General features: G+C 58.0%; 1 protein-coding gene across 1 annotated transcript; it reads right to left on the bottom strand.

The window, feature by feature from the left end:
- Positions 1 to 523: 523 nt before the first annotated feature.
- On the bottom strand, positions 524 to 9208 carry PCARE (photoreceptor cilium actin regulator). Its single transcript, XM_036335564.1, has 2 exons — positions 5547 to 9208; positions 524 to 1019 (listed from the first exon to the last, which is right to left on the bottom strand). Exons 1-2 carry the CDS (start codon positions 9206 to 9208, stop codon positions 842 to 844), a joined length of 3840 nt encoding a protein of 1279 aa, XP_036191457.1. The 3' UTR covers positions 524 to 841.
- Between the last annotated feature and the right edge of the window lie 371 nt (positions 9209 to 9579).

The following is a 9579-nucleotide window of genomic DNA, read 5'->3' as shown; positions in this document are numbered from 1 at the left end:
TGGAGAACAGGCTGCCTTGTTTGGACGGCGTGGTTGTGCCCACTCACTCTGAGAGGCGTGCGGATGCCTAGAGGGGAGCATTTGAGGTGTATGTGAGAGGCGATGTGGCTGCTCGAATGGGCCGGAAGCTTTGCATTTAGGGCTTTGGTGCTGAGCTGGGGGAGAGAAAGGGGGGTGGGACTGTGTACTTTCATTCCACCTCAGTCTTCTCATCTCTGGAGCAACCAGCTTCTAAACAACGCTCATACTGGGGACGTGAATGCTGAGCTTAAAAAGCAGAGCTTTCCCACCACTCGCATGATGAGATCTGCTTTAGGCGGATGGAGTGACGGGATGCTCATGAGCAATGAAATGTAAAGGGAGGCAATAGATTCCAGGCCCCCACACCCGTCCATAGTTTTGCTGTGTGACCTCAGGGAAGTCACTGGGTGAGGGGTGCGTTGGTTTTCTGACCTGCAAAACCGGGAGCATGCTATCTGCTTCGTTTATTGTGGTGAGGATAAGACGGTTTCAGAGAGCGGACTCAGGTAAAACACCTGCCCATCGAGCGTAAATACACCCCTCCCTAAATGAAGGCCAGTGCTGGAAGGATTACAAGTGTCCTGTGGGATCCAGAGTTGCAGTTAACTTTTGGATTTCAAGAGAACCCAGGAGCTGGGACTGAAAACAGTGCTTGTTCATGACTTAGCAGACCCGTGGGACGGGGCGCTCCCAGGCCTTCCCAGGACACCCCCGGAGGAGCTGGTTGGCCCACCGTCCAGGGGCAGCCTGACACTTGGCTGTCACTCTTCTCTTTGCCTGCGGGGTGACTGGTGTCCGTGTGACTCCGTTGGCCAGCCTGTCAGGCCACTTCCTTCCGCTGGGGCTTGTCCTGGGTGCGGCCGGCGCTGGCCTCCCGGTGCAGCCCGTGGCCCAGCACACAGAGTTCTGGGGGAGACGCGGCCCTGCCGCCCTTCAGCTCTGGGGCGCAGGGGCCGCTCCACGGCTCGGTGCCCTTCTTGGGGCTCTCCTCACTGCTGCTGCCGAGAGAAAGGACAAGTGCCGATCAAACAGCCTCTGCTGCTGCTCTGGGCCCACCCTGCTCCCCATTCTCCCTCCGCCCCTCCCTGTCTGTCCCAGACTCTGCATCAGGGCTGCCTGGCAGGTGCCGTCCTCGCGGCGCCCGCGGTGGCCAAGCTCCTGGAGTTTCGACTGACAGGCTGAGTCCTGCTCTTCCTCTCATGCCCGGGATCTGCTGCTCTGAACAAAGCCACGCCCTCGGGAGCTCTGGGAGCCGGCCTTCATTTTGTTTTTGTTTCTAAAGCACTTATTTAATAAAGGGCGAGGCTCAGCTAGTTGAATTAAAAACACCTCCAACAATACAGCCCTCCCCCTCCCCACCGGCTTTACTCAGCTGCCACCCTCTTCCTGAATGGAGTGCAATGGAAGCTGCTTGGCCCGGGCTGGCATGTGGCTAGAACGGACCTTCTGGCTGCTAAGTGATAGAGTGAGAGGGGCTCTGAATGGGGAGGGACGCCCAGTGTGCGTTGGGAGCGCAGAAGGGAGGGTGGTCACAAGCATGGAGCCAGCTTGGGCCGGAAGGGGGACCAGCTCAGAGAGCCAAGCTGGCTGTGTGCTGGCAGGCTAGCCTCATGATTACCGCATGGAGGTCGGAGTCTGGCTGTCTGGGTTCAAGTCCCGGCTCTTCCACTTGCTACCTGTGTGACCTGCAGCATGTTAATTGATCTCTCTGGTTCTCTTCTGTGTACAATGAAGATAACGATAGTACCATCTCCTAGGGCACTCAAAGGTATCAACATTGGGTGAAGCCTGTAAAGCTCTTGGCATGTTAATAGCTCGTGATACGTGCTCAATAAATGGCCAGCTGTCACTTTGTGCTGCTTTGTAGCAAGAATAGGAAGTCACACCTGCAAAGGGCCCTTGGGGCCACCCTGTCTACTGCAGGTGAGCACTGAGGTCAGAGCCTCTCCGTCAGTCACCTTCGGGCAGGATAAGACCGGCTCCCCATGTGCACAGACCAGAGGCCCTTCTCTCTGCCTGTGTCAGCGCGCTCCTGACTGTCCCGTGAGCTCTAGCATGCCGTGGGCTCAACTCCGTGTGGTTGGGCTCCTGTGGGGTGCCCAGTGGAGGACAAGTTTGAGTTTGGATCCCACCAGGATCAAGGTGGCAGGAGTGGGGGGCTGTGAGGTGGGGTGGGTGTCAGACCGGTACACACATGATTTTCAGGCTGTGAGGGACCCACCATGGCACCGAGAGCCAGTCTCATCCGTGCTGGGATCTGGCCCCATCCCAGGTCCCTGCAGGACCCCGTGTGGCCACAGCTCACACCTTTCTTCTTTTCCCTGCTCCTGGGAGCCGCTGGCAGGAACGGGGAGGGGCATGCCCAGAGGAGAGGCTGTGGCACACGGTGCCGGGGGAGGCGACTCCGAGGCCTGACACGTGATGTGGTCCTAGAACTCTTGCCCAGCCTCAGCCAGGTTCCACATCTGCATGAAGCTCAGGTTAGGAGATCCATTTCCTTGGTTGCCATGTGACCGTGTTTCTACCTGTTCCCAGAGCTGCTGTGGAGACAGGTAGCCTGAGCCAGGAAATGGTGTGTGTGTGTGTGTGTGTGTGTGTGTGATCTACAGAGAGACCCTGCCTGGGGCGTCCCGTCCTAAAGACTAAAAGCACCACATTTAGGGGAGAAAGTCTGGACCCTTCCCAAATGCTCAAGTGCCCCAGCATGCAGAGTCCTTAGAGCGAACGGCCTCCGCCAGGGATTCACACATGAGAACAGTTGCAGCTCAGTAACTGAGCTTCCTGGGCGCACCTCCAAGGATGCGCCCAATCCCTTGAGCCTCGAGATCGGGTATATATAAATACCATTTTTTCTATCAAAGGGCTTGTGCCTAGCACAGATGACCTGAAGGCGTCATCACCAGCTGCAGGCCAGCTCCAGGTCCCACGGGTGTGGCTGTGTCCCTGCAAGTCCCTGGCTGAGGAACCGGCCGCTCTGAGCGGGTTCTGGCTGGGTCTGGCTCTCTGAACTGGCTTGTCGGCTTGGCGCACGGTCAGTTTCCTGGTACGGCTTCCCGTCTGCAGGAGGACAGGACAAAATGCCTGTCATCTACAGAGTGGAGTTCTCACAGCTGGCACGCTTCTGCTCCCAGACGCCAACTTTACAGGGTTGAGTGGGGGACGGGGGCGGGGAGGTGGGGGTGGGCGTGGGGAATGAGCGTTTCCCAGCCCATCCATTGCGTGCGCAGTTTCACAACTGGGAATGGCTCAGAGGTGTGGTCTTACCAGGAGACAGGGGGATGGGTGTGAGTCATTATGTGACCTTCCACGTGATCTTGGGAAGGTGCCTGTTTATGAATTCTCCTCTCTCTTTCAAGCTACAAGTACTCCCCCCACCCCCAATATCTCTAAGCACTGAGATTCAGGACATAAAACCACCTTTTTGGCTGCCCTTTTCTGAGGAAAAGCCTCTGAGAAGGGCTCTGTTTTCTCCTTGGACAATTTTCTGTTGCTTTGCTACTGCTCCTGGTGTTTTAAATGTTAGTGCTTTTAATTAATGTCATTTTATTGTGCCTGTTCTTTCCAGCTCTCCTCCTGAAGGGCCCAGTGTGAGAAATCTAATAGCCGGGCGAGGGGCTGGTGTGAAGGATAGCGCATTAACATTTAGCGAGGTTCTCCGATGGAAGGCGCGGTGCTGCGGGACGCTCATTTTGGATTTAAGAAAAGAGCAATGTTATATTAAGATTCTTGCAAAAATAATCAATGCTTCATTTTCTTTCAAGGGGCTGGGGAAGTTTATGTAACCATAATAATGCACAACTTTCCCGAGATAATATCTTTATTTAAAATTGACTGCCGAGTACTTTATAAAAAAAAATTACCATTTATGCCTCGACAGACTGTGAAGTCTGTAGCCCGCATCACGCGGGCAGAAATGGATTGCTGATTTACACAACCGTGGGCAGTGCGAGATAGCGGGCCCGGCGCTGGCGGAGCGTTGTCTGAGCTGATATCAAGACACACTGATAACACTTCCTCTCTAATAGGCCTCAGATTTATGTCCACCCTCCCACCCCCTGCCATGCCACGGTTCTGGAAAAGACACACTTCTCCATCTATTCTGTAAAACAGCCACTTGAGCATACCAGTCGGTCCGGTGCTCAGGCAGGCTAGACAGTGGCGCCTGGCCTGTGGCAGCCGTGTGCCCAGGCCTGTCTGCATGTGTGGGCCAATGGCAGGCGAGTCAGTTGCCCTCATGAGAAAGCACACTTAGGCCGAAACCGGTTTGGCTCAGTGGATAGAGCGTCGGCCTGCGGACGGAAAGGTCCCAGGTTCGATTCCGGTCAAGGGCATGTACCTGGGTTGCGGGCACATCCCCAGTGGGGGATGTGCAGGAAGCGGCTGATCGATGTTTCTCTCTCATCGATGTTTCTGACTCTCTATCTCTCTCCCTTCCTCTCTGTAAAAAATCAACAAAATATAATAAAAAAAAAAAAAAGAAAGCACACTTAGATCTGTCGGCCAAGGGCGCTGATGGGGAGTCTCCTTCCTACTCTCCAGACTTCTGAAGGGAGGGGGGAAGGGGGGCTGAATTCGGGGAGAAGTGAGGGCAGGTCCTTGGGGGATGGGGAAGCTAAACATTTCTGTTCACACCTCCAGGACCAGCCTTCCTCAAGATGTGTCCCCAGGGGTCCCTGAGACACTTTTGGTGAGGGGTCTATGAGGTCAAAACCATTTTAATAATGATACTAAGGTATTATTTGCCCTTTTCGCTCATTCTCCCATGAATGCGGAGTGGTTTTCCTGTCTAATGGATGTGCGACATCAGGGCAGACTGACTGCTGGAACATCTGGGAGTCAGCTGTCTCTCCGTGAAGCCACCCGCTGAAGAGATTGGCAGGAATGTGAGGCAGGGCCGCGCCTCACGAAGGTTTTTGTTGTGGAAATATAGTTAACTTTCACAAGAATATATTCTTCATGTTCACATACAATGGGGTCACATTTTCAAAAATTAATATTTCAAACATGTCCTAATTTTAATTTATAATACAGTGAAAAGTGATGGATCCCACACACACACTCCGAGGCTCTTTTGGGTTCTTAGTCATTTTTAAGAGTTTAAAGGCGTTCTGGGACCAAAGCCTTTGAAAAACTCCCACCTGGTGCTGGTCTATTGCAGGGAAGCAGAGACGACAGAAATCGGGCTGCTGGACCTGGACAGGGTGACAGGGACTCTGCCAGGGGCAAAGCACTTCATCTCAGTTTCCCCACCTCGGAAATACAGGGCTGTGTGGCTGGACTAGATTGCTTTCAACTGTATTTGTAATGCAGCAGAACCTCTTTTCAATGCAAATCCCAGGAGCCCAAAATGAGTGACAAATGAAAGCCCAGGGGGCTCACAGTTTTGGGGGACCTCTGGGGGAGCGGGCTGGGCATTCCTAGACCCTTTTCTCTAATTGCCTCTTCTCTTGGAGCACAGTTTGAAAGCTATGAACCCAGACGATCCCAAGGGTCACGGAGGGCTATGGCCCGAGGGCTCTCCTTACCTGCTCTGGCCACGCTGGGATTCACAAGCATTGCTCGTGGCGCCCGGGGCAGGCAGGCGAAGGCGGACACCTGGCTGGCGGTCGGAAGCTGTTCTCCTGACGAAGGGCTGAGGGTTGAGGGCACACAGAGTCGTTCCCCGCTGCGAGCCCCCCCTCAGTCGTGGCCCTGAGCTGCTCCTCCAGCATGCTGTGGGGGTCTCACGAGGGCCCCCAGCTGCAGGTGGCAGCGCAGGGGTGAGTGGGTGGGCTGCTGAGAATGACGATTTAGCTTCAAACAGAGAGGAGGTGGCTGGGCAGAACCTGGGACATGTGTTCCCAGATGCTTTGGCTGTGGCCGCTTCACTGTCTTTAGAACCTCTTGTTTCCTTGTGCCCCTGAGGGGGGGACTCTGGAGCGGGAGGGGAGGAACCAGAGGCCAGGGACCTTGCTTCTGTGCGCTGGGCAGGGGGGTTGGAGAGCTTGTGCTGAGCAAGTGGGCTCTCAGGGGGCGGGCTGGGCAGCTGGTGCTGGGGTGGCATCACTGTTGGGGGGCTCAGTGCCCTGGGGCTCGCTGGAGGGCTGATTGTGGGGCCAGGGGACCCATGCACAGAGGGGACACTGGGCTGAGCAGGTCTGTGAGAGGAGGACAGGCTTGGGTGCCTCCTGTCTGCTCTGGGCGCCCTGTGTGCCCTGGTAGGAGAGGCCTTCCTGCCCAGCGGGGAGCTGCTCTCTTGGCTCTGCCTTGGGGCCTCAGAAGAATGCGGCCCCCGAGTTGGTCTGGGCAGGCCGGGCTCCGAGGTCATGTTCTGCCCAGATGTATGGCTGGAGCGGTGCCAGGGAACTGCCCTCCGGGGCTGCTTGGAGAGGCTTACGACACTGTCCACGTATGCCTGACCCTGAGCCCCACCGTCCTCTGTCTCTGGGTTTTGGCTGATCGCTGGCGGGGGGTTGAGGTCCCCGGCCAGCTTCCCGGGGTTGCAGCTGCTCCTGCCGCCCCCTGGCCCTGTGCTGCAGGACCCAGTGGGGGTGGCCGCGTGCCTGCTGGGCAACAGGTAAGCGGGGCTCATGGAGGCTCCTAGCTTTGGGGAAGCCCATGTTCTCTGGGCAGAGCCAGCCTCTCCCAGCCCTGGCATGTGGGTCCCTTCAGGGGAACTCCCCACCAGCTTGCTGCTTTCTGGGGGCTCCAGAGAAATGAAGGACTTGTCCATCAGGATTTCCAGGGGCGGCGGGGGGAGGTGCTCTGGGTCCTCTGCTTCATGGGGAGGGTCCTCCCTCGTGGGCGCTGCCGACAGAGGAGGAAAGGCGGGAGCAAAGGGCCTCCAGCCTGGGCCCACTGCGGGAGAGATTTGGGGCTTTGGATACAAAGGGGCAAGCCCTCTGTAAATGGGAAATCTGGGGGGCATGATGGGGACCCCCCACTTCCTGAGGCAGGGGCCCGGCCCAGAGTCTTTGGACTCGCCCAGTGTCCGCAGACTCTCAGTGGGACTGAATGTTTCAATGAGTTTCTTGACTGAGGTTCTGGGGGGATGGGCTCTGGCAGCCTCCCCGGCCCTCTCCCCTGGTGGGATGGCAGCTGGAAGCCGCTCAGCTGTCCCCTGCCAGGGCCGTTCACCCTCCGGGCGGGGACTGCGTGTCTGCGGAATGCTCTTGTCCTGACTTGGCAAAATGCTGAAGCTCTTGGTCAGCGAGGCCTTCAGCTTGCTGATGGTGCTGCTCGGGGCGCCCCTGCTGTGGTGGTCGGGCTGCAGAGATGCTGCTCTGGGCAGCAGAACCTGCCCCCTGCTCTGCCCCCGCCCCCTGCTCTGCCCCCGCCCCCGGGTGCCCAGGGAGTAGAAGGCCTCCAGCCGCTGGCTCAGGTCTCCCTGGACCTTCCGCAGCTCCCGGATGGTGAGCTCCTCCACGTGGCTCTTCAGACACGCCTCTGACTGGGACCTCCTCTGCCTCACGAGGCCGCCCCTGCTGCCATGGACTGTGCTTGGTCTTGGCGGGACCACTGTCCTCTCCTCCTCCTCAGCCCAATCCAGGTGCCCAGAGGACACAGGGACAAACTTGATCCTGTCACTGATGGCTTCCTTCATCTTCAGAATCATTTCCCGCGCTTGGGGGCTCCTCAGCCTCCTGGGGAGTAGCTGAAACGGGCCCTCTGGGTCAGCAGGTGAAGACCGTGGCCGCGGATGCAGGCTGTCTTCCCCCTCCTCTGTGCTGCTGTCTTCTCCGGCACCGAGGGAGGGAGTGGTCACCAACCCGGAGCCTTTAGGAAGATGTGCGTCCAGGGAGACCCCGCCCCCAAAGGAGTGACATGCATTGCCATTGCCCACCCCTCCAGGCCTGCGGGGAGCACTTTCTGGGCCTGAGCTGGAGGGGCCGAGGCTCCCTGCTCCACCCTGTGCTGCTGGCTGCACCTTGGCCTCAGGAGGCCCTGAGAGCGGCCAGTCCTGGGGTCGGTCTGCACCCCTCCAGAATGGGCTTTGCTGCCAGGTATGTCCCAACTGCCCGGCCTCCGCTGTGGGGGGAACCCCTGGCTTCCACTCTGCAGGCTCCGGCGTTAGGTCCCAGCTGGCTTGCTTGCCCAGCCTGTCCACCTGGTGCACAGACTCACTGTCCGCACCGATGCCACTGTCCTCAGAGCACAAGGGTAGGCCCTGCACCCCAGGGTCGCTGTGGCCGCTCGCCAAGCTCTCCAGCTGCCCCAGAGTCCTTAGGAGGCGCTCATCCATACCCCTCTTCACGCTCAGCTGGTGTTCCAAGTGGCTGGCCGTGGCTTGGAGGCGGCTGCCGGAGCCCTCCAGGCAGCCACTGGTGAGCGAGGCCACCGCGCCCCCCAGCACCTGCAGCCGGCTCACCGTGTATTGCAGCAGCTGCTGCAGGAGGTCCGGCTGCTCCTGGGGCTCCCCTTTCCTCAATGGCCAGGCCAGATCCTCCCCGACTTCCCGGAGGAGCGCCTCTCCATCCCTGGAGATCTCCCCCAAGAGCTGGTTGGCCTCCTCGAAGCAGAGCAGCAGGAAGCTGACCATGGGCTGCAGCAGCTCCCGGGTCTGGGTGGCCTGCCGGGTGAGGCTCAGGATGGCTTCGTATTTGGAGAGGCAGGAGTGCAGGTAGGTGTAAGCGTGCTGATGGGCCTTCACCAGGGCCTCCGGGAAGTCCACTTTGCCTTCAGACCCCTGAGCGGGAAGGGCGGTTTGGCAACGGAGACCCTGCTGCCTGGACCTGGGGCCTTTGGGCTTCTTTTCCCACAGGGAGCTCCCCTGGGTGGTACTCTCTGCACTCTCTTCCCCGCAAAAGGCTCCCCCCTGAGACTCGCGGGAGCTCTGTGTCTTGAATGGAATGTCCTTAGCCATGTGGCTTGGTGATGTGTTCAGCTGGGATGGGGAGGTTTTGGTTTCTGGGCTCAGTCCTTCCAGATCCTCCCTGTTGCCTGCAGTGGAATCTCTTGTGAGCTGACAGTGACCTTCAGCCAAGGTTTGGGCCCACCCAGGACCTGGCTGCGCCTCTGTCGGCCTCTGTCCCTGGGACAAGCCCCCCCCAGAGTCATAGCAGGTGGAGCTTCGGTCCAGCACGGGGACGGTGCCCCTCTCACTGCCCCCCGGACTTTCTGGCAGAACTGCTTTGGGCTTTTTAAAAAACTGGATGCCACTCTTAGCCACGCTGTTAATGATGTCACTGTGGGACGGTGTACACCCCATGATTTCAGCTTGTATTCATCTCCTGCCCTCAACCCTCATAATTTCTAAAGAATCACATCGAAATAGCAGCAAAAGGCAGTCTTACTAGTCCATCCAGGCAATTTCCAGGCCAGAATCCTTTGAAGTCCGTGGTATCATGTCCTCAACTCGGAACGAGCTTTCTGACTCCCTGGCCCCCATGTAGAGGTGATGGTGCCTGTTGTCCGAAGTTTTGACCCCTTTGTGGTCAGCGAGCAGCGGGGCAATTGTGAAGGGCCGCGGCTCCTGGATTAGGGGGCCTGCGTTAGCTCGTGTCCTGGCAAATGTGGACGGCAAGTGGGACTTTAAGCCTATTAGGTTAATCACGCCCCAGCCAGTCAGCACTGGCAGTG

The sequence above is a fragment of the Myotis myotis genome, unplaced genomic scaffold (assembly GCF_014108235.1).
Source record: "Myotis myotis isolate mMyoMyo1 unplaced genomic scaffold, mMyoMyo1.p scaffold_m19_p_14, whole genome shotgun sequence".
NCBI lineage: Eukaryota > Metazoa > Chordata > Mammalia > Chiroptera > Vespertilionidae > Myotis > Myotis myotis.
Note: the sequence above shows the minus strand (reverse complement) of the source record. Positions and strands in the feature narration are given on the sequence as shown.

What these genes read in the sequence shown, in the direction of transcription:
- PCARE (XM_036335564.1), bottom strand. Translation starts at nt 9,208, where the DNA reads ATGGGGTGTACACCGTCCCACAGTGACATCATTAACAGCGTGGCTAAG. An exon ending in TCCCAGCGTGGCCAGAGCAG is followed by an intron (nt 1,020 to 5,546) that starts GTAAGGAGAGCC and finishes TTCTCTCGGCAG; the next exon opens with CAGCAGTGAGGAGAGCCCCA.